Raw genomic sequence first — 25,990 nt, 5'->3', positions numbered from 1 at the left:
TACTCATTGTGACCACTAGAGGTGCTGTACAATTTGCAATATCCTCGAATTTTCGCAGTCGCTAGCGACAAATGTCACAGTAAATATGAATAGGTTATTTGACAAGTATGAAAGACACAAATGCTTATGTAATAATAAAATTATAGTATCTGAAGTTCTATTTATTGAGTGGAGTGCTCTGATAGGTATGTTTATTTACTAAAAGGCTCGAAACGTATCATCGTACTAAGATTTTTGAAATTCAATATAAAATTTACTATTATTGTAAGTCAATGACCATTTACAACAAAATAGTTAAAAAATTACAGATAGAAGTGAATAAACAATTGAGCAACGAGACAACTCAGAAATCCTGAAAGTGCGTTTGAGAAGCTTGCCGTGTTGGTGATTGATGTAGTTTCATACCAAACTTCATTAGTCAATGTCTTACGTTGTCAATGACTTTGAATTGAGACCTTGGACTATTGTATTTAATTGTCTTAAATACATTAATAGTCATTAATACGATAACTTATAGACGCGGCAACATCGGAAATATCCGTGGTTTCCGAGTTATCCCGATGTTCAATATGTATTCACTGCATCTGTCAGTAAGTATATAACCGGAAATAGAGACGAAATAATTAAGGGCCATCCATCTCTCGCAACTCATGAGGCAAATGGGCCTTACATCACTTCTAAATATAACTCTCGTTTGCACTGAAATCAAAAATTAGAAAGCTGAAATAGTACAGCGCCTACAACTGACCTATGTACGTCTCCGTATATTCTAAAAATATTCTGTATTTATTGTAATAAAAATAATATCTCTAACAATGGGGGCTGTTCCATTCGGTGGTATGGAAAAAAACAGCAAAACATCTAATTACAAAACAAACGACTCACATTTCATCAGTAATTAAACATTAAATATGTTATTTTTCAATTATCGTCAATTATAGCAAAGCTCAAGTTAAACTAGTCGATTGAAGTGAAGCAATGACGACATTCGAATTCGGGCTGGCCCATCGGAGCGCAGTTGTCACCGTAATGATTTGGCAGAACAGTTTTCAAACAAATTAAATGACATTTCGTCTCTATTTCTGGTTACATACTAGATGACTGCCATCCACGCCATAACTATCGTGTTTGCATTTCGTTAACTTTCTAGATATGGGAACCTAAGGCTTTTTTGCTAGTACAAATGTTAATCACACCGATATTGTGTAACAATAAAACTGACACAAAATAAGATATAAAACAACCGCTTATAGAGGGTTGTACATTTTGTTTCGCTGATTCCAGATAAGGTAATAACTCAATTCGATTACTTTTTTGATTAAAAATAACTGGGCATTTGATCTCCATCTCACCTGATGGAAAGTGTCGATGAGGTCGACGGTGCAGCATGCACACCTAAATAATGCCTATTCACTCTCGCTTTCAAAAGGTCCAAGTTAGAGCTTTCGGGGAACAAGTCCACAGGCAGGGAATTCCACTCCCTAGCAGCTCGCCATATAAATGTGGAAGCGAAACGCTTTGTGCGATTCCTGGGTATATCCACAAGATAGGGGTGGAACTCCAGCCGTCTAGTCTCCCGGTGATGGAAAGGGGAAGGCGGAATCAAATTATGCAATTCCATCACACTCTCTCCGTAATATATCCTGTAGAATAACGATAAGCAACTCTACGGCGGTGTTCAAGTCCCTGCAGCTTTGTTTCTATTAATTCCGAGCCACCTATATGCCCCTTGGCAAGCTTGTCTATTGAATCCAAGTTTATGTTAGTTATGATAAGGAGGGCAGAATACTCGTGACGTCATAGCCATAAGGACGTCATACAAGCTGCATACTGATGGTGGTTTTGCTAAAAAGGAACGGAGCATGTTTGAATGTATTATCAGAATGTTCTTTTGAGTTATTGAAGTTATAAAAAAGTGAGTCAAATAACCTATTGAAACCTACTCCTAATAATATAACATAATATTAAATTTAAATGTATCACTTCCAAAACGGCTGTAATTCGTTCCAGTCTTGTACAATTAATTCTAAACAGCCACTTTTGGGCATTGAAAACATTTTTTATTTTGTTTAAACTTTACAATGATCCATTACTCTTTTTAAAAAAAAATTACAAAAATGGCCGTAATTAATATTATAGCTAAGAAGCTTGTGAGATTACAATGTCTTTGCTTTAAGTTGTGCCAAGGGACGGAATATATTTCGAGAATAAAAAACACGATTGGAAACTCTTAAAAAACTGCACTGTAAAACATACAAAAAAACAGCATTACTGCGTTTTCATATTGAGCGATTTGATTTTTTTTTCGTATTCATAAAATAGCATAAAAATGTTCCCAGTAGAAATGTATTTTCGTTGCTGTTTACAGCCAAATACTTTTTATACAAAAAATCCATCACAGTACACGAATTTCATTTGAACTGGACCAATTGTATTAGTCTTCCAAAATAATACACGTGTATCATTGCATCTGCGTGGCACTTGGTTAGAGCAAACATTTTGTGACTTTATTACTTTACTACTTATTTAAATAGCCGAATTCTACCCTAATAATGCATCTAGTCTCAGCTTGGCACTGCAAAAGGACCTTTCCATTTCCTGCTACACCCCTCAACACTACCTTAGACACCTGTATGGAACGTGCAACAAACGCCATCTAACGGCAGAACAACAAAATTTATTACATACTTTTAGATTTCTTCTGGTATAAAAATGAAATGACTAGCATTTCTACCAACCCAATAAATCACAAATAAGTGGCATCGTCTACCACAACTTGCCATGACATGTATGTTTGCTGCCACGACATGGCGATTATTCTATTATCAAATTTTTTATGGCATTCTATTTTTAAATTTTTTTCTGGCTCCATCTTTACGGAAATGATAATTCTGCTAACTCTGATTGATTGATTTTATCACGGTCGGAAAAAAAATACTATTGTGACTTTAAACGACAGTGATAGGTTGATCAGTGGAAATAGTCAAATAATAATTTAAAACAAAAGACAGAACAAGTTTATAACATGAATTTATGAACAGAAATGTGTAATTATTTATATGGGTAAAATTACGTGGGGAAAACCTAAAGTTAAAAGATTGGTGGGGCGCGGGAATTTACTCCCACAGTGCCTGTGTTACCGCACGTTGCTATCACCACTTGCGTAGCATGGAAATTTCTAGATCCAATCGCTTCATACTAAATTTTGTCTATGACAAATTATACCAACTACACGTTGTATACAGATAGAAATCTAACACTAGTGTGTAGATAGCAGTATACCGTGTCGTCATCTAATCCCTTGTCCGCATGTAAATACAATCGATTAGATACATACGTAAAAATGTCCAAAAAGTGATCATAATAATATAATTCAAGTGCAAAATCTACATTTTTGGTCATATATATACTGATATACAAATTGTATCATATTACATGATAAGACCTATACATAATTTTACCAAAACTTAGTTTGGTAAATAAATATAACGTGTGCCAAAATTACATAATTTACATTAACAACCATAACTAGAAAAGTAGGCCATGTGCGAAGGCCCATAGTCACTTAATACATCACATTCTTGTCTTTTCATCATGTGCTTTTTAACTATTATGCTTGAGTGACAGGATATAGGATTTTTTAATAGACACGCCGACGTAAGGGCGCATAATATTGCCCATAGATATCACAATAAAAATTCCTTTCAACACAAAATCACAATGTTCGTTCCACGTCACTGCAGCATTAGAGATTCCAGGTTTCTATTGAGGATCGTGTCTTTGACGGAATTGAAAACGACCTCGATGTTGTGCGTGTCGATGGCAGTCGTGAAGTGGTGGTACAGAGTCGTCTTTGGCTCGCGGCGAACATTGGCGAACATGTTCAATAGGAACACTTGAACGTCGCGCAAATTGTGCGGGTCGCCTGTGAACTGTGGGTAGTACCAACGTATGTCAGTCTCTTTACTTGTCACCTTCTTGGCCAGCAGGTCGGATTTGTTGAGGAACAGTATTATGGATATGCCCTTGAAATTGACGTTGTTCGCGATCGTGTCGAATATATTGAGCGCTTCTTCGAGACGATTTGTTTTCCTGGAATTAATCAGAGCGTGGTTGATTACATCGGCGTACACAGCGGTTAAACCAATAACCAATGTTATATATTGTTAAAGACTTGTTCGGTATACTCTAATAATTAAATTGAGCAGCGAATAATTTAGTTGCCAAACGTGTTTGAACGAATAATATTATTATTGGATTAATTGTAAAATACTGACAGGCCTATACTAACATCATAAACAAAAGTTTTGTTCTACGACTTTAACAATACATTATGAATTTTCGAAAAATAAACATTTAAGTTTTTGTTATACTATCTGATAGTTTTTAGGTCTATATTTTGGTAGCAAGGTAGTAAATTGAAACGTGCAAGCGTCCACCTTTTTACCACCGTTTAAAGCGTTATATGTATTTTTATTTTTGTATGAAAGTAAAGTCTGATGAAGTCGTGGGACAAAAGCTGTTGTTTATGATGATAGTATTGTAGTCCGACAAAGTTCTGGCAATAGTATTTTTAAAATAATCCTGTATAGCAGTCGTATATTTTAGTAAGTTCTAGCGCAGTCTAGACCAAAGTAAAAGGATAAAAATTTTAAAATTTATTCCAAGAATTTCATTTACGACAATTTTAATTTCATTCACTTTGAAAGTAAATGAAATATTATTATTGATACAAAGGTCGAAAACACAAAGAAAATTTCCCTCGATCCGACTGGTCACGAACCAGCGAGCGTTACCTCAACGTGGCTACGATCAATCGGATCTGGCGATTTTTTTCTTTGCGTTTGCTCAAACTTTGTATCGATAACAATTTCATTTACGTTCAAAGTTCAAAGTTTAGTACAGACTAAAGATATAAAAAATAAAACGTAATTACAATCTAAATAGAATCCCACTGCGCAACGACTGATAGCAGACTTATTTTAAATATACTTTTTATTACAGCCACAGCCATAAATATTGCCATTTCCCTTATTTAATAAACAAGGCAATATGTACGCGTGTACTGATAGATATTTCATCAGATTCGTAACAGGCCAGGATGTTTAACCTAAAATCCCCGTGGAAGTGCTACTTTCGAACTTGCCATGGTTCTTGTTCACGAATATGACCACCCCAAATACCTTACATGCAACATAGGCGATTAAACGGCAACTTGCGGACACCAGCCCGTCATACCATTTTGGTGAAGTCACAATCACATGGGACTTATCAACTTATGTCTCAGGGTGACAGGTGCAGTAGCAGTGCCCCTCCGATCTTTTCGATTTAAAGCTCTAAGTGGCACTGCAACGTTATGGACAGGCGTGCAACTTATCACTAGGTACACGACTTGTTCGTCCCGTCACTTGATATTATAAAAAAAAATATCATACCATACGACCACCCCAAATATTGTAAGTAAATAATGAAAAACAAAATGTGGGACATCACCAACTTCTTATGAATTAGATTGCAACTTCAGTGGGATGTCTAACCAGATTTGTGATCTTATTTAGGAAATACCTTTGGCAGCAAACTTCTAGGCTAATGGAGATATAGAAAGTTACATATTCACCTACCTATCTCCCGGAAACACTTGAAGAAATTCCGAGGAGAAAGAGATCGAGATACCGAGCGTATGCTCGTTGTTACGTCAGTCGTGCATCTACTTCGACGTACATAAACGGTATATTGTTGACACATTTACGTTAAGAATAAGCGCCCTGTTCACGAGGAGAAAGATTTCGCACCGCGACCGCCCAGTTACCGCGCCTTCGTGTACCTTAATGGCGAAACTGAGTTCTATTTACTAGGCAACAACATTTAAATTCCTCTGAATAGAATAGACCAATTTCAAGCCAAGCTCGCTCGCGTGACCAGGACACTAATTTAAGGTAAAACCTAAAAGCTAATTAAATAGAGCGTATTTTGCCACGACAGTTAGACGTTCGCGGTGAGCGCGATGTATTTCGCGTCGAATGAATGCGCCATAATAAGTAACATTGATATCGAGGAATTTCAAAACCACTAGTTTATACTTGACGGTCGTCTTCACAAAGTAACAAATTCATTTAAAGGGCAAAGTATACGCTTCTGTCATAGGATTTCGGTTGATAAAGAAAATTTGCCATTCACTTTACACTAAAACTTTATACTAAGGTTATAGGTAGTGCTAAGCGGGCGTGATACGTGTGGCAACAGTACGCGGAGTTCCGCATACTTGAGCTCAGTGCGCCAACGACTTGTAACAATAGATATTGAACTTTCAAAGATATACCAACTGGGTGAAGTTTAAATTACATTAACAGTCCAGAATTTATTAAGCCTTTTTAATTTAGAAAACACGACCAATCATTAGTTAGATTTCAGTGTTTAAATCATGATATTGTGGGTTCTGGCGACAGCGGTTCTGATCGAGATCTTAAGATCCCTTCCATTGTTTCCTCTTCCGTGATAAGGAACATACAACAAACGCCATCTAACGGCAGAACAACAAAAGGTACAAGATACTTTTAGATTTCTGGTATACAAATTAAATGACTGTGATAAGTGACATTTCTATCAACCTCATAAATCACAAACAAGTGGCATCATCTACCACAACATGCAGACAAGTATGTTTACTGCCACGAATTTGTGTTTATTCTATTTTTAACTTTTAACTGTACTTTCATTATGCCTTACCTATCTTCTGAGAGCACTTGGTCAAATTCCGACGAGGACACAAGAAACAGTATCGAAGTGACAGAGTCAAAACACTGCGTCCATTTCTGACGTTGAGTCCGTTGCCCGCCGACGTCCACAAACACAAATGGCACATTGTTGATATTGATGGTGCACTCCGTGATGCCCTTGGTCGCTTTGCGGCAATGGAGAATGTCCTGATGTGATGGGATGTAGTCTGGTCGTGCAATGCGTTCTAGGTCGTCGAAGAAGTAGCTCACTGAATCACTCTGGAAATCAAAGAGATAGGTACATGGGTCAATTATTTGCAAACATGCGGCTGTCCCTAGCATAAATTGGCTAACATTTTTGTAATTAATTTAAAAAAGAAACTTAAATTTGTCTTTACTCTAAATCGAACTCCTACAACAAGAATAATTAATTTATACCATTTCCCTTGTTATAAAAAAGCCACATGTGAGCACATATCGACGCCTCCTACGTAAAGTATCATATGTCGAAATTGCCAAGTTTACAGGGGAGCGTTTTAAAGTTTTGAATTCACTGAAACGAGCTTAGCACATGACTTTAGCATTTGTCAGTTTTATTCGGCAACGCTCGATCATCTAAGATATGTAGAATTTTATAATGCCCTATCTAAACTGAGGAATGCTAGTCACGTATTATGCTCATTTCAGTGAATTGAGAACTTTACAACGCTTCCCCTGTATACTTGGCAATTTCGACATACGATACTTTACGTAGGAGGGGTCCATATGTTACAAGTGTAGCTATCAATAAAAGTTCTCGGTCGTGCCGTCGAGTCAAAGGTCGAGCGGCTGAGACGCTGGCTTTATTTCAGAATGTATTTTTTACAAAAGAAATTACAGCCATTTTAAAATTCGTATACTATACATGTTATTCGTATACTATTTAGTTCAGTTGATATAAAAAAAATCATTGGTATATGTAAAGTACCTATTGAATACGCAGTGTTTTTGTAAAATTTCGAAGTAAGTTTGTTTTTTTTTCACACCGTATAATCAGTGTACATCCTCATTTTTACTATAATATTTTTTTCAAAGCGATTGATACAACACTTTCTTGTTATGCGGCATCAACCAAAGCCATTTGAGGTGGTATAGACTCTTAAAACTAGCAGCAGTAGTAGGAGCTCTCCTTAGAAATGAGTTCGTCCAGGGAAGTACTGCCACCTTAGCTATTTCCGCCGCCAAAGTATAATGTGAGTATTAGTGCGTTCCAGTTTTGAAGGGTAAGGTCCGCTGGTGAAATTACAGGCGCACATGGGACTTGGTCAACTTTACGTCTCAGGGTGATGGGCGCAGTAGCTAAAGCATTGCAACTGTTATGGACAGGCGTGTCGCTTACTACTAGACGCACGACTTGTTCGTTCCTTTACTTGGTATGATTAAAAAATATGTTTCAATTAAAAAATTCTAGTGGCGTCTTCACATAATCTAACATTATAAATAAAACAAACTTTAATTCTTTATTAAATTTGTATTCAATTGATATTCATTATTTATTCATGTTTATTTTTTGTGAAATTACTCAACTAGTTTGTTATAATTATTAATAAAAAGATCGAAAACTTAAAAAAAATTCCTTCGATGCGGCCGAATTAGAACCGACGTCTTCTAGCAAACCGTGACAGACGCTATGCCTACCAAGCCACGGAACGAACCAGCGGACCTCACGAATTTCTCTATATGCTTGTACAAAGATCCGCTTTGTATTTAGTTATTTCTGATTGTTTTGATTCTTTATTTTTTTACTTATCTGAAGTCTGCCTGACACAAGATATTATGTCCGAGACTATTTATTAAGATTTAATTTGGAAACATAAAACCACGGGAGATTTTCCAAATGATTAAAAGAGTTTAAGGAAGATGGTAGTAAAACATATAACGTCGGTAAATATCCATTTTCTGGCATCAAAATAACACTTCTCGTATTAGTAAACTGTCTACGCCAATCTTTACGACATTATTTGTACTTGATAAGAAGTATAAAAAAATTCCGAGCGATAAGACGAGGCAACCTATAAACTATGAATGCCGCATTACTATGGTCAATGACAGGGAACAAAGCCTTTATTGATATAATGATAAACATTACTTGCTTCGCACAAAGGAAACTTACTGTGTGCGCAGAAAGATTACCTACATAGTTACAATGTGCTGACGATATTCGTGGTCGTGTGGGTTGCATACCGGTTTTCATGGTGTCGCCATGTCTGAGGTCCTGGATTCGATCCCCGGCCGGGTCCAGGTAGAAAAACTAACTTTTCTATATCGTCTTAAATGGCGCTTTCGCCCTTTCTACAAAACAACGACTACCTAGCCCTGAAGCAAAGACAGGTTACGATGGAACGAGTCTCGCCCAGAACATGCCTATTCAATCGCACCTTAGAGTTTGTATGTGCTTGAAGACAAAGTCGCAGGCAGGGAATTCCATTCCTGGGCTATGCGCATAATAAAAGATGACGAAACGCTTACTACACCTGAAGCGAGCCTTCAAGTCAAGTAACGGCGCATTTACACCGAGTCCTTCGGCAGACTACTTCGCCTTTCCGAAGGCGACGCACCCACCACCACCGTCAGACGACTCACTATTTACACCGGGTAACTTACCTTACGACTTGGTGTAATGCGCCATGAGATATCCCGCCATACGTCTGGATGTCCGATGGTAAAAGGGGGCGAGCAGGAGAAGGTATCCCAAAGTATGCAACTAATTTGGGATCAGAGCAACGTGTGTCATGCTGTCCAATATTTACATACAATACTTCACAATATTATTCAATTTGCTGGCACATAGTTAAAGTTAAGACGTTGAATAAGGAAAACTACTAGAAACAAAACTGATTAATAAAACCATCATCATACATTACATGACACGCATAGTGATATCACGATGACTAAAGCACGCAGCGAACCAAAATCATTTCAATAAAAACTTGAAGAAAAACAAACGTAACGTGTATTTCAATTGAACCTAAATTAAATATAGGCAAGGCGACGGCCAGGATGCGAAGTTCCTACATATAATTAACCCATTTATACGTCTCACTGTTGGGCACGGATCTCCTCTCAGGCGAGGGTTTAAGTCATATTCCGTCACGGTAAATTTCCGAGAAACTCAGAGGTGCGAGCCCGGATACGAACCTCTGCTTGAGTGACGGTAGGTCAATCCATTAGGTTACTACGGCGTTACATAAGGGTTACTGAGTGGGCTATCCTCATAAAAAAACAATACACTTTACACGTTGTTCTATAAGTCAACAGTCCTATGTGCCTGTAATTTCACCAGCACCAGCAGTAATAGGTAAAGTGGCAGCACCTCCCTGAACGATCTCTTTCACAAGGACATTTACTGCTACTTTCAAATTCAATGTGATTATCTGGCACCAAAAAGCTATTGTCAAACCTTATTTATAAATGCCTAAGAAACCGTATTACTACCATTCTAAAAAAAACAATCAAAATTCACCTGCCATTCAACCTAATAAGGCAATTAGTAACTATCAGAATACATCACCAAACGAGCAAGCGTTGAATCACATCGGCAACATTGTAATATAGTGTAACTAATAGTCGGTTCTGTACAATAAATAATATTTGAAAACGGTTGCACCAAAACAAGTGTGACATTGAAATTATACCAGTATTGTTTTTGAGGTGTTGGTGTAGCGACTGGCGTCAGGTTACAAATATGTTATGTGTTAATATAATTACAACTAGAGGTGGGCGTTTAAATAAAAAGCACTTAAAAAAGTTTGCTTTGTAAAATAAGTACATAAGCACGCTTTTCAATTTAAACGCAAGCGTTAATCAGTTCAATACTCAACAACTTGAGTTTTTACAACGTGCTTATGTTAAAACATAATGACTTAAAAGTCCCGCCTTCTGTTTCCTAACAGATTAATTCGTCAATGTGAATAATAATTTTATAAAAATAATCTCAGTACAGAGTACTAAAAAAACCGACCTCAAAAGTACGTGGAATTACGTCTATTTGCCGAGTTTTATTGAAATATCCCCTAGTTCGCCACTATACAGGAGACACTGGAGATAATAAAAATCGGTTCTCACTACTCAAAGTATATTGAGAGAAAAACGCCTTGAATTCGAGAAATAGCAAAATCAACCATTAAAGTAATTGCTCCTAAATTAATGTTAGGCGCTATTTATAAAAATAAATCTTCATGCATGAGCAGCCACCCTTAGAGGTGGATGATTTTCTTCAAAATGAACTGGGACCACTATGGAAGTACCCCCTTTCCAACAAAAAATGTATCATGAAAATCGGTTCACAAACACCGGAGTTATAGCGTAACATACATACAAAAAAAAAGAACATACAGTCGAATTGAGAACCTCCTCCTTTTTGGAAGTCGGTTAAAAATAAAACTCGTGTTATACAAATAAAGTTACTTATTAACCTCTAGTGGTTTACTCTTGCTTTTTGCTATCAACACAACGTTGCAAGCTTTTTTTAACAGTCTCTGCGGTTAAACGTTTTTCTAAACGATTTTGTAAGCTACAAACTAAAAAGCGTTTTAAAAAGCACGCTTTTTTAAAAGAAAACACAGTTTTTCCCATCTCTAATTACAACACATATATGAAACACATAATATGAAAATATGCAAAACAACCGCACTAATTACCTGGTCCTTTACTAGGGAATTCCTTGTGCTATGTGTAAAAGAGCAACGGAGTTCACTCCGGAACACCAGGACCAGAAGCAATTTAGAAAAGTTCATCTCCCAAATTGGTTCTACCGTAATTTGATCTCAGAGTCCCCTCGAGACCATGGACGTTGCAATACGCCCGAACGTCGAGGTAAATAAAATTTGTTTTTTACCAGATTAAGTCCCGATTTAAAAAAAAAAAGGTCTAAACATCGTGAGAGTGTAAATCAATGGTTCCACTGCGCCAATCGTTGAACCACCGAGATGAATTTATAGACGGTATATACCGTACATAAATAGTATATCGTCGTCTCAGAGTGAATATCTCGTATTTGATTTCTATGTAATTTTTCAGGACGAAGATAAAAATATGGTGTAAAATCAGAGTTCAGATATTATATCACTTTAAAAATATATTTGAGCAAGAGTTTTATAAGTTTTTCTTCAACAAAAATATACTATACATATGGATTTATACGCTATAGACGTAAAATATATATTCCAGTAGTTGCAATAACGAACTTCATGAAGTTTCTAGAAATGGAAACTATACGGTGGAACTAGAAAATAACGAACCACATAAACTTTAAATTGCCTTTTGAAATTATATACCTACGAATAGACGAGGCAGAATGTGGCATTGTCATTTGTACGTATATAATTTGTGCCGGAACAAGTTTTGAAATCGAAGTCACGTTTTATCAGTCAATCTTTTACACCCAATCTTTTACTCTATATCTATCGATTTACCACAAAGTTTAAATGTTCTTTTAAATTACAAAGTAGGCCAAAGATGGCGTTGTCATTTATCATATCCGTCGCAACAAATTTCGAAATTTAAATTGTCACTCTAACCAGCCTTTTCTGCTCTCATTTACTATTAACAAGTAGTTCTAAAACTCCAAAACAAGAGCTGTAAGACCGTAGAATTTCCATTATCGAATACTTTAAGTTTTATTAGCATTATAATTGAATTACCCCAGACAATTGAACTATAATTTACACACAGTATCGCATAATGATGACAATTATGCAATACCTGTTACGTTAAGTGTTAAATGACAGCCGCACCAAAAACATTAACCGTGTTGGTATTTCATATCATCGGAAAGTCCAGTTTATCGAAATATTTTTTTTGTTACAAAAAACGAAAGTAAAGCTACCCCTGCAATATGGTCGCTTCTTTTTGGAGCACTAAATTAATAATTCCAATTCGTCGTCGTTCAGCAATTAACCGCTAGATGGCAGCACATTGATTGAAATTTCAATATAATATCAAAATGTCGTAATTTGTAATAAAAGGTATTGATGGTATTGAACTATCAACTTAAGTTTCAAATTAAGAATGTGTGAGTTTTGGCGACATCGGTTCGGATAGTAATCGAGGCTTATGGCACTTTCATTGTTTTTTTTTCTTCCATGTGTGTGGTATTCAAACTGCCTCCGTGGCCGAACGGTTACCATGCCGGACTGCCATGCAGAGGTCCTGGGTTCGATTCCCAGGCCGGGAGAAATATGTGTATGGCCTACATTTATTTCTCTCGTGAGTTTGGATGTAATTTGTGGTTGTCTATGTGTGTGTCCATGGCACCCGCGATACAGGGTTTCCCTAGTGCGGGGCTATGTTGAGTGTGTGCGTTATTATTATTATTATTATTATTCATAAACTTCAATCGCGTGTGGTTGAAACGTTATCAATTTTGTACGTAAAAAGCGGCGTGTTTGATGTACAGCTTGGTAACTTTTCAAAACTCGAATAAAATATTAGCGCTAACGAACTGGTGAATGCTATCTGTGCATCTACCATCAGTTTACATCGACCGACACAAGCGGTCACGTTAAATATTTGTATACAACCATTGACTTACAATTATATGGACGTCGGGTCCGCGCTAAAAAGTGTCCGCACTTGTAAGGCGCTAAAATCGTATACAGAGCGCCAAACTCCGCTTTAGTCTTCATTTGTTCTACTGACAGCGCGATACTGCGATGACATTACAATTTAAATTTCGAATAGGTTCACTTGGGACATTTTTTTCGTGGTTTTTGTATTAGACCCGTCGTCCATTTATTTGTAAGTCAATGTATACAACACGTTACTTGTGATCACTAGTGACGCTACGCAATTTGTAATTTTTTTTTCTAGAATATATAGATAGAATTGACAAATAGATTCGTCATGTGATTCGTTTAGACTTCCATTATACGTTTCAGTTATCGTTGAAGAGACCGCACTAACTAACTAACACAACAAAAGCGAATTAGCACATTTATGAGGTCGATTTTTTTTATAAAAAATTTCAATGTATATTATCTCTCTAATACTTTCACGTGACGTGCTTGAATCCAAGGCTATAAAATAGGTTTAAAAATATACCATGAATTAGAACCGATGATTAGAACTAACGTTCACGTGTATAACATTTTTGAAAGAATATTGGAAAGGCCATCTTTGTTTTATAATATCAAGTGATGGGACGAACAAGTCGTGCGCCTGGTGGTCAGCAACACGCCTGTCCATAACAGTTGCATTGCCACTCAAAGAGATTTAAATCACAGTTCTGAGGGGCCTGCCACTCCACTCGTCACCCTAAGACATAAGTTGACAAGTTCCATGTGCCTGTAATACCACCAGTATTCTTACCCTTCAAAACTGGAACGCAGTAATGTGAGCACACATAAAAAATATTCCAGCTACTATAATTTTACTTCGCAAAATAAGTTACTTCGACTGAAAAACAAACAAATTTATTTTCCCTTGATAACAGCTGAAAAACTCTTGTAATTAAATTACAAACATCGAGTATATACATACACCCAGAAATAGAGACGAAATAAGGACTATACATTCCTGGTAACACATTAGCGATACAGCTCTTATAAATATCAACTCCCGTTTGCACTGAAATATAGACAGGCCAACTACTGACCTCTGTATACGTCTCCGTACATTCCAAAAAATATTCTGTATTTATTGTAATAAAGATAATATCTCTAACAATGCCGTGCTGTTCTATTCGGTGGTGTGGGAAAAACAGCAAAACATCTAATTACAAAACAAACGTAATCACATTTCATCGGTAATTAAATATTAAATATGTAATTTTGTAATTTTCGTCCATTATATTTTTTTTATTAATTGTTTCGAACTCAGGCTAGCCAATCGGAGCGCAGTTGTCACAGTAATGATATGGCAGAATAGTTTTAAAACAAATTAAATGACATTTCGTCTCTATTCCTGGTTATATACTCGATGATTACATAATCTCAGTACAGAATAGTAAAAAAACCGACCTCAAAAGTACGTGGAATTACGTCTATTTGTCTAGTTTTATTGAAATATCCCCTAGTTCGCCACTATACAGGACTTGACACTGGAGATAATGAAAATCGGTTTTCACTACTCAAAGTATATTGCGAGAAAAACGCCTTGAATTGGAGAAATAGCTAAATCAACCATTAAAGTAATTGCTCCTAAATTAAAGTTAGGCGCTATTTATAAAAATGAATCTACATGCATGAGCAGCCAACCTTCGAGGTGGATGATTTTCTTCAAAATGAAATGGGACCACTATGGAAGTACCCCCTTTCCAACAAAAAAAAGAATCATGAAAATCGGTTCATAAATGCTGGAGTTATCGCGTAACATACATACAAAAAAAGAACATACAGTCGAATTGAGAACCTCCTCCTTTTTTGAAGTCGGTTAAAAACAATGTATTGCCTCGCGTGTTTTGTTTTTACACGATAGAGATCAACAAAGAGCTTTAAACTTCAAAGTTTAACTTCACTGTTTTTATCACAAATAGTATAGAGTTCCATTTAACTAAAGTACCGGCACGCTATGATGGCCGTTTTGACGTTTATGCGCTCATCAAGTTTCGTATTAATTCATAACTACGTTGAAGGCGCTAATTGATGTACGTTGTTGTCAATAGCGACGTGCAGTAAAATTTATGGATGTATAATTGACGACCTTAGAATAATAACGCATAGAATGATAGTTTCATATCAAACGAACTTACACAAGTGAGGCAAAAATCAAATGTAAGCTAGTTTTAGTAGTAGGTTAATTTTCGGTTTTAGTGAATATTTATATAAAAATACAAGTTGAAACTTTCTTGTGGAATGTGATCTTAGTATCTATTTTATGTTTGTCTGACGTATTTTTACACTCATTTACCGCACATTTCGTCATTTTTAGCTAAAATTCTGGAGCTGTTCGCGGTGCAAGTTGACCTTGAGCACTGAAGGCCCGCGCGCTCGTGTTGGCCCTTTGGGAGCGATTCAATTTGTCTCACTTAGCGTGTGCGGGCTAGGTTTCTATGCGTTATTATTCTAAGTTGACGACACAACTTTGCTGTTCGAAATTCGAAATTTTTAAAAATGAAATCTAATACGATCGTCATTTATGGGATCGCTGGCCAGCACAACTTCTACCTCCGGCAAACTCGCGTCAAAGCTCAATGCAAAACAAAGCAGTTTCGAATTGACGATATAGTAGGTATTTTTATTTTCGTTTTATTATAACTTTTTAATCAGCGATCCTTTGCAATACTAGTTCTAAATCTAAACACTTATAGATGTGGCTCGCATATGATTATATTTTTTTCGATAATGAATTGAGATTTGACCTCACTATTGTAATCTGTCATAGCGTGCCGTTACTGTATGTGATGCAAAGTGGAGCATGGTGTTGGCTGCACACGGAAAAAAACACTCTTGTAATATGTTACGTGTACTTATTCAAAGATCAATACAGAAAAGAAAATTGCAGTCTCAAATTATTCAAACAAATTTATTTAACACAATCTACGCCTTACAATCATACCAAAAACGAAATCCGATTCTAACTATCGGATGAAATCATAGAATGAGTAAGCAGTCGTCCGATTTAAGGACACCTTAATTTGAGACTATTACCACTAGTTGTAAATGTAGAACATAGTTGGGTAGATTTGGAAAGGAAAACTGCATGTCGGCGTGTGAAGTTCCCAAACCGCATGGACTATAACGTAATAGCGATGCGTCATGGCAACGCCATGTATTTCAAAATACGGAGTGTCACACGAGCAATGCGGTGTCGCAACGTAACCGCTTAGAGACCCCCCACACTAGCGTCTATTGAGCGTCAGCGTCTTGCCAACGCACTGACAAGACACTAGCAAGACGTTGTGCTTGCTTTCTCAAGACGCTGCCGCTCGAAAAACGCTAGTGTGGGGGTCCCTTATTTGGGGCGCGTTTCCATATGTCGTGACGTCAGATAGCCGTGGAGTTTAAAGTGTCGTGACTTGTATATTTAAATGAAGTTGTTTACATATAGTAAAACACGATTAACTGTAGTTCACGTCTTATTTGACGTTACGACGACAAACTGTCGTGATAATGGGAAGAGCTAGAACGACAGTTGTCAGCAAATAAAACGTCGCGATAAAAATGTGAGGACAGATAATCGCAGCTTCAAACGATTCCGTCGTGCAAACGACAAGGCGGCTATACATTGTCGTCACGAGCAGCTAGACACGACAGTCGTTCAACGATAAAATAAGCGTCCACGACACAGTCACGATAGATGGTCGTGATGTGGGAACAGGCTAGACGCGACAGTCGTCCAGCGATAAAAAAAACGTTACGACATAATGGGAACGCGCCCTAACGCACCGGAGCATCCCTGCCCATCTCCCGACGCACCACATGACAATGTAGTGCCACTGAACGCAATGTATCGTGTGGCATCGCTCTAAACTTTTTCGTTAGTCATACTCGGCAATGGGTCGATTAGGTTTTTTGTTGTACTATACTAAAAATACGCGGCATAGAACCGGAACTAATAAATTGCGTCTCTCTTGACCGAGTTGCGGTAAAGGGCATTCCCATCAAAGGTTACCACCCTTTCATTACTTCCCCAATATATTCAATCGAATTTAGCGTTTCTAGATCGTCTATATCCTTTGGGATCTATCTCTTAACACAATTAAGATCCTATTTGGTATCAAATTATTATTTTTTTATAGGAAATGAAACTATTTTTCCGGATTTAAATCGCGTAAGTATATTTGTTTTTTTAAACAAACCAACGTTTCGGGTCCTTTACAGCTCCCATGGTCACGGTTGACTGTGTAACAATCGCGAAAACCTAAGAACTCGATATTATTTTTTTATTTCTGTTTTTAATGTTGTTTAGTAACTTTGAGTTATATAGTTATAAAAGTACGTACTTTTATTCGTATTGTATCCTTGTTATAATTAAATATAGTCTAAATAAAATTTTGCGTGAATTTTTAAAGAATGTAGCAAATAATAGACTAAAATATAAGATTAGTTGTAACCGTTGTAACACTCAAACAAACCTTTTTAGGCTTAGGAGCAGCAAGATAAAGTATTCGTAAGTATGATTGACATAAATAAATAAAAATCAAATCAAATTCCATACCACAATATATCCAAAAGCCCAGTGTTTTGAAAATTTAAGGGTGGATTTCACTAAAGTCGAATAAGTTTAACTCCAAGAATAAGATGCGAATAATTAGCGTCTTAACTTAAACATAGAAAACTAATCCGTTTGCTAACTAACTGCCTCCGTGGCCGAACGGTTACCATGCTGGTCTGCCACGCAGGAATATTTGTATGGCCTACATCTATTTTTCTCGTGAGTTTAGGTGTAATTTGTGGTTGTCTTTAGTGTGTGTCCATGGCACTCACGATACAGGGTTTCACGATAACGCGCAGGCTAGGAGTCTGTGCGTTACTATTCATTATATATGCACGTCTGTTACAATTCTATGGCACTGCCATTAAAAACAAAAAAAAATTAAAAAAAATATAAATATAAAAATCTCAAGCAAATTTAAGTCGTTTTTACAACAGTCACAACTCATGGTGCAAATACTCAAAACACAAGGAAAATGCCTCTTCGAGAGCAAGCTTTCCTCAGGTCATATGCCTTCAAAATTCTCATTAATATAGGCCAGTTTCAAAGGAAGTATTAAATTTAAATGACTTCCTAATTTATGCAAATCGAATCCTATTTCGTTAACACACGTCAATAAGAATTTTTAGATGATACACCACACATGTGTACATAAACGTATTACATTGGCCAATAACATTAAATCATGACTCTTTTACTCGCATAATGAGTAGAAAACAATAAATCTGCAGATAACGATTTTTAGTAGCAGTAGAGCTCCTTGTGAAAGAGTTCGTCCAGGGAAGTACTGCCATCTTAACCTATTTCTGCCGCAAGCAGTAATGTTACCACTGCTGCGTTCCGGTTTTGGAGGGCAAGGGAGCTGGTGAAAGTACAGGCACATGGGACTTGTCAACTTGTCTCCGGGTGACAGGAGGCAGTGGCAGTGCTCGTCAGATCTTGCTTTAAAGTTCTTAGCGGCACTCCAACTGTTATGGACAGGCGCGCTTACCACCAGACACACGACGTGTTCGTCCAGGTCACTTGATTTATAAAAAAGACTCCCATAGATTTCCATTTATTTATTTATTACTGAACTTATGACACGGTCTGTAACTTAGTTGGACAACGGGCGTTGTCAGCAGACACTGGTTCAGGTCCAGTCAGATCGAATGAATTTATCTTTGTTGTTCCATCTTTGTATCAAGGAGACTACAGACCGAACTCGCCGACCCAGCGACACCGTCCCGGGTCGGCGGATTCATTCATTCAGAGGGTTCGATGTGTAGACCCCTTAATAATAACAAATTAGTGGTGTATTTTCATATGTACTGAAACGTCATTTTCAATAAATAAATATTACAATAGATATTATACTGTTATTCTATAAGTACCTACCTAATTATCATGACTCAGCGTTGCTAATTCCATTTAGATAAATAGAGTAATGCAGATAACAATTATCTTATTCAAACAAGTGAACGTTTCATTGTTCTTTTATTGCCTGTAGGTGTGAATTTGAAGAACCTTCCTGTTCAGGGCTCAATTATCATATTGATTAAAGTTGCTATTGCCTGCCCTAGTTTCGAAATTATGAGTTGGATCATGATTTTGTCCTTTGCATTAGACATTTCGTAGTTTGATATTTATTCAAATAAAATCTTGGACGTGCATATGATAGCTTTTTAATAAAATGATTTCACTATTTTTCGGGAAATAACAAATAGTTCGAAATTTTCAAACAGTTCCATAATTTTATACAAACAAGGAAGTCTTTCGCAGTTTCAAAACTTTATACAAACGCGGAAGTCTTTCAGTTTCAAAATTTTATACAAACGCGGAAGTGTTTTTGGACATAACAGGAAAAATTTCGGTAACTTAGTAAATGACGAACTAATAGCAGCAGTAGAGGGTCTTTGTGGAAGAGTGCCCCTCAGATCTTTATTCTGAATAGTAAGTACTACAACTGTTATGGATAGGCGCGTCACTTACCACCAGGCCCACAACGTGTTAGTCCTGTCTCTTGGTATCATAAAAAAAAAATTTAAAACCGTTTTCGCGAATTGTATCATATTTTAAGTCGTTTCGAGATGTTTGACATCAATTCCATGTTCGAGATTTCTCATTGTATTATTGTCACAACAAAGTGCGGCACGAGCGAACGTGATACAAATTTGCTCTTGCCAGAAATTAGCTCTTGTACTCGTTTCAATTCAGACCATAATCCTGCGACCGTGCTTCATACAAATTAATAACAAATTAGTGGTGTATTTTCATATGTACTGAAACGTCATTTTCAATAAATAAATATTACAATAGATATTATACTGTTATTCTATAAGTACCTACCTAGTACCTTATTTTGGATAATGACGTGAATTTTTGTAACCATAGCTTAATGAACTTAATGTCGATTGAATAACGTACAAACTAGATACGAGCCAAATAACTTTTTTCTTTAAAAAACCGACTTCAAAGTTTGCTTATTTTATTGGAATAACATCTATTTGCCAAGTTTTATTGAAATCGGTTAACGGAAAGTGCGCGAAATCGGATTCTTCCCCTAATTTGCCACCCTTAGAGATGGAATATTTTCTTTAAATTTAAATGAGACCAATACTGAGGTACCCTCTTTCCAAGTAAAAAAAGAATCATCAAAATCGGTTTACAAACGCCGTAGTAACCACGCAACATACACATTAAAAAAAATTGTCTAATTGAGAACCTCCTACTTTTTTAAAAATCGGTTCAAAAACAGATCGCGCGTCTTCCGAAGAATTCTCACGCAGTCTCGAGGATTCCCGCAGCTATAATACGTTACACAATTGAAATAAAGTTTATTATGCTATGTACAAAAAATCGTTCGTTCATAACAAAAAAGCCTTCGGCTACCACCACATAAGTATGATAGTCTTATGTAACGCTACAAAAGAAGTTAGGAGAGTAAAAATAACATTCAATTACTCAGTTCCACTGTCCTACGCTCAGTGACTTTTGCAATGCAAGAAATAGAATTATGAAAGTGGTAGTGATTAAATTGTAATTTGTAATTCACCGATTTGTTTACTCAATAAGTGTTATCTAGCATTACATTATCGTCATAATGCAATCGCTTTTTTAATAAATAGCTTAATTTGTCAAGATAAATAAAAACAATCATCCTTCTCGTCTCGAATGGTTTATTAGGCAATAGTTGACATGCAAAGCGTTATCAACGTGACCATAATTTTTTTCCTTCGAGGTGGGACGCGTGTAAATTTATTATTGTTTTAAAATAACTCACAATAAATCACATGTTTATGATAGTTACGAAATATATACTAATAGAAAAAACTACAATATATTAGAAAATTTTAGCAACGCCACAACACATGGACACAAAAAAAATATCGATAACACTAAAAAATAAAACGAATTAGCCACAACTATAAATGACTGTGGCGCTGGTTTTCAATGAGCCCTGGATAAAAAAATAATTTGAAATATTTAATGATCAAAAAATAACATAAGAACTAATCTTGTGTAGTCAGGTGGGTTGGCTTTATGTATTTTTCGGACGCGCAAATTTGCTTTACTTTGTCAGGTTTAGTTTTTAAATACGTTCCACCGTCCGAAACCGGCACCTCCACCAATTCATTCCCGCCAAAAACACAACTGTGTAAAAGGCGCGGGCGACATGGCTCATTTGCTGCTACGCTTTCGCGCCATTCTTCTAAATTTATATATTGTCACACGTCTCCTGTGTAGTCAAAGAGGGACTTTTAAGTATTTTAGGGACAGCAAGACACGAAGCTTAAAAGCGGGACGTATGGTCACGTTAAGCATTACCCTGAACTTTCTTTGTCAGTTAACAGATGTAAGTGACAATTTACTTTTGAGCTCCGAAATGGTGGAGCTGGAATTGGCTATAGACATCCATTTCTGTGACGTCAGAAATAAGTACCTTAAAATTCCATAATACAATATGGACCTAAATCAACAAACCACCTTTTACTTGTTATGCATGCAACATCTAACTCTCTTATAAGAGAAGATCTGTGCTTAACAGTAGAATGTGTATAAGATATGCCTTTTTTTATAATATTTAGTGACGGTACGAACAAGTCGTGCGCCTGATGGTAAGCGACTGGCCTGTCCATAGCAGCTGCAGTGTTACTCAGAGCTTCAAATCGCAAAGATCTGAAGGACACCGCCACCGCGCCAGTCACCCTGAGATATAAGTTGACAAGTCCCATATACCTGTAGTTGCACCCTTACATTTCAAAACTGGAATACAGTAATGCTGATATTACTGTTTGACGGCAGAAATAGGTGGCAGTACGTCCCTGGACGAATTCTTTCAAAAGGAGCTCTACTGCTGCCTGTATTATAATGATGCAATAATGCAGAATACTACTATTTTCAGCCTACAGTGACGAGCAGAACAAGAGAATGTTTATTATGAATAAATCATCCGTCTTCTTAAGACTATTTTAAAAGGTAGATTAAAATATCAAACAAGCTAAAATTCCTGCATAAAAATAAATAGTCAACACAAATGCAAGTCTGCAACTTGATTATGAGTCATGATCGAATGTCATGAGTGACTAATCAACTGAGATAAGAGAATGCAATAACTATAACGTTTATACAATTCGTGTTCTTTTTAAATATTCTGTAATGGCGTTTGCAAATAAATACTTATTTTATCTTTCTTTAAAACATATTCATGCTGATACGGTTGCTGATTTTCTGACTGATATTAAGATCAGAAAATCAGCAACCGTATGATTTTATGTATTTTAAAAAAAACGCGAAAAATGTACCTGGTTACTGATCCTATCTACATGAAAAAGCTGACTATTTCCTTTGGTATTGTAATAAAATATTATTTCAATGATTTCGTTACATTTATCAACAAAAGAATATATCTGTTCGAAAATAATCAATCAGCCTAGCTTAATCGTTCTGGAATTTTATCAAAATAATATTTTAAAAAAACTTCTGAGCTGCTTTTTTGGCTTACAGTCTGTTTCTGGAAGGTTTGTAAATTATTCCAGTGTGCCTTTTAGGTCATATCATGAAGCAAACATGCGCAATGAATATTCACAACCCTGCTTATTATTAATACAAAGATTGAACACAGAAAAATTCCTTCAACCTGACAGGACTTGAAACTGCGACCACACTGTACCGAAGCATCGCTCTGCCGACTGAGCTACAGTTCGAGTCAGCAGGTCCACGAAATAATTCTTCTATGTACAACAGATGTTGTACATCTTTGTATTGGGTTTTTTCAGCTTTCAATGTCGTAAGCCATCTGAACTAAAGTGTTTGCTTTAAAATTGTTTGTTGCTTCTGCTTCCGCAACTGCGGAAGTTCCGCAAGTTTTTCACATCTGTTTCCGTTTCTGCTTACGCAACTTTTATAACGGATCGGAGTTTACAACGTTGGTGACAGATCAAACACTAACGCGATTTGCTCATTGGCAGTGTACAGTTTGAGCATTTTATATTAAGATTATTTATGAAACCAAAAACAAACTCTGTTTGGAACAATTTCTTAAGAGATTTTAAACTGTTTACACTTCCGCATCTGTTTCCGTTAAAACACTTCAGTTGCATCTTATTGTATGTTGAAGAAGGATCAGGAAAGAAGGTGGAAGAAACATCGTGACTGAAATGGTCATTCTTAAATTTCTCTCTATAACAGATTTGTTCCTAGTAAATCTAGTAATTGTTATTTTACAGGTAAAAAAATAACAAATACAATTTTTTTGACGTTTTAGTTTTCTATCTGACAACAATATAGGTCACCATATTAATCAATGGTCAGTAAATACCATTGTAGTAACAATGGCTTAATCACGATTTGATGTTGTAATTTACCGATAATAATCTCAAGTACCACTATAAAAACCACAATCTGTTGTTATAGGGATATGCTACATTAAATAAGATTGTAAGGACTGTTGAAGAATTTATTTATTATTTTATATAACCTTGTAAAAAACCGTAGCAATTGGTATTTTAAAGTGATTTTCAAATTATTTAAGGTGATTATTGAAGAAAACGTTGAACCAATGAAAATGTCTATACATACATATAGGTTTTAGCATTGTCAACGCATTATGTACTGCTGCCGGATAATGGTCTCTGCTAAGAAGAGGGTTCATACCATAGTCTTGTATATCATATCATAAAGTTCCTGGTGTTTGGGGGTTTCAATCACCTTAGGTGTTTTTGTACAAATTCTATTTGTACATTTTTCATTCCAATGCATTCTTCCATTGTAAAGCAAGTGTTAATTGGTAAAACTTTGTGACACAGGCCAAGGACCTTCCACTTAGGATGCATTCAGTTACAAGAATAAGTAATGACAAATATTATAATACTTTCAAAAAGCAGTACTTAATAGCTTGTTAGCCTCAATATTATGTGTTATAAAGGTTTACTGACAGCAAAATCAAATATAAAGGGTAATTAATATAAACGGAACCATGACAATCCTCAAAAAAAACTTTAGTAACAAATCCTAAACTCTATTCGACCTAAACTAAGCATTTAAAAACGGACATTTACTTTTCTGTTAATGACTGAAAAGAGATATTGTTACTATATTTGTTTGTGTTAAAATAACAATATAATTTTAATAACCCTGGCTTTTAATATACTCAGATAGCTATTACCTAAAGTGCTAAAACTTAGCAAACTTCTTTACAGCTACAGAATTGTAATTGTAAACAATATTTTATGTGGAACAGGAACTAAATTGACATTTACAATATTACACAACACAATGGGGTTTCCCATCCTTGCAAAAGGTCATGTGATCTGCATACCAAATTACATGTTTTCACTCGCCATTGCCATGTTAATACTGTATTGTTAGACAATCTTGTCATATTCGAGTTTTAGATGAACAAAAATAGAAGCTAACAAATAGATAGCAATTAAGCAGGTCATCAGTAAAAAAACCACAATACAGACAATTAGTATAAGATTATTCACTACACAAACACGGGTCACAATTCCCAGTGATCGTACAAAGAAGCCCGATGGCCATTGTTTACTCATCAAATACGATTTGTCACTTACCAATTGAAATTCTCTCCGTCGGTCGTAGGCCCTTTTGATAGCCCTGTCCAGCCATAAGGAGTGTATGTGCGGCGCGTAGTGCATAAACAGTCGGTTGTCGAGAGTCGCCGTACTGTTGAAGTGCAGAGCCTGCTGCCCGATGTCCAAGTTGCGCGGATTTTCCCACGGGATCGCGAGCTTGTCTCGCGCGTCAACCAACACCTGAATGCCCTTCACAATGTTCTGATATATCACATGCTGGTACTCTCGCACCAGCTCCGGCTCGAACTTCACTTTATGTATAATCCTCATCTGTTTCAAGAATGTTGACTTTCCGCTTTCACCCGCACCGAGCAGCAACAGCTTCACCTGCCGCCGGAGCGTCTGCTTGTCTTTCTCTAGGATCCTGTCGATCTCCTTGCTCCTGTACCGCTGCTCTATCTCCTCTGGCGACAGCTTCAGACGTAGCCAGCAAGTCAGAGCCTCCGTACAACAGGTACATGACCACAAATCGTTGGCCATTTTGCATGATTATCAACGCCCATAGAACAAAATAAAACTGAGCAACCGATGTTACACGATAATTAAATAGTTTATTATAAACACATTTTCGTAATAGCACTACGTAAAAACTGATAATAGTAAAATAAAGCTTAAATCCGGAATCTGGAAATACACACGCATTCCTTCACCCCTCCCAAACTCATTGAAGAAATGAGAAAGAGCACAGATAAAAACAAAGAAAACTCTGAACAACTATTTATCTCTATCTAACGTCATAGAATAAAAAGAGATCGATATAGAGTGATGACCCACTCGGTTTGTGAGAATCGGCTAGTTTTTATAGTACCACATAGGCCATAAACAGACGATTTGAGTTATATAGTTTTTACTACACCGACACTCAGAATCGATCGATTTAAAAAGAATGAATGTAATGTTAGACGTCATCAAAATGTCAAAATCAGGTTGCGCGCATATGTAAGGCATATGTGCACGTGTTGTGTATTTGGAATTAATCTATAGAAATAGGTAGGAAATTCTTGGAATACACCAGGGAAATCGTGACAATTATAAATTCAAAGTGCTTTAAGTGACAAGCTTCAC

The 25,990-nt window shown here is 36.4% G+C and overlaps 1 protein-coding gene across 1 annotated transcript; it reads right to left on the bottom strand.

Moving 5' to 3' along the window:
• Positions 1-2,897: 2,897 nt before the first annotated feature.
• LOC113237254 (guanine nucleotide-binding protein subunit alpha homolog) lies at positions 2,898-25,445 on the bottom strand. The gene is made up of 3 exons (XM_026473639.1): positions 24,905-25,445; positions 6,727-6,995; positions 2,898-4,092 (listed from the first exon to the last, which is right to left on the bottom strand). Exons 1-3 carry the CDS (start codon positions 25,403-25,405, stop codon positions 3,735-3,737), a joined length of 1,128 nt encoding a protein of 375 aa, XP_026329424.1. The 5' UTR covers positions 25,406-25,445; the 3' UTR covers positions 2,898-3,734.
• Positions 25,446-25,990: the final 545 nt, after the last annotated feature.

This window comes from Hyposmocoma kahamanoa, unplaced genomic scaffold (assembly GCF_003589595.1).
Source record: "Hyposmocoma kahamanoa isolate Upper Pololo Valley unplaced genomic scaffold, ASM358959v1 93, whole genome shotgun sequence".
Taxonomy (NCBI): domain Eukaryota; kingdom Metazoa; phylum Arthropoda; class Insecta; order Lepidoptera; family Cosmopterigidae; genus Hyposmocoma; species Hyposmocoma kahamanoa.
The sequence above is the reverse complement of the archived record's forward strand: the minus strand, read 5'-3'. Positions and strand labels throughout refer to the sequence as shown.

What these genes read in the sequence shown, in the direction of transcription:
- LOC113237254 (XM_026473639.1), bottom strand. Translation starts at nt 25,405, where the DNA reads ATGGCCAACGATTTGTGGTCATGTACCTGTTGTACGGAGGCTCTGACT. An exon ending in GACGGAGAGAATTTCAATTG is followed by an intron (nt 6,996 to 24,904) that starts GTAAGTGACAAA and finishes TTTGATTTCCAG; the next exon opens with AGTGATTCAGTGAGCTACTT. An exon ending in CAAGTGCTCTCAGAAGATAG is followed by an intron (nt 4,093 to 6,726) that starts GTAAGGCATAAT and finishes GATTAATTCCAG; the next exon opens with GAAAACAAATCGTCTCGAAG.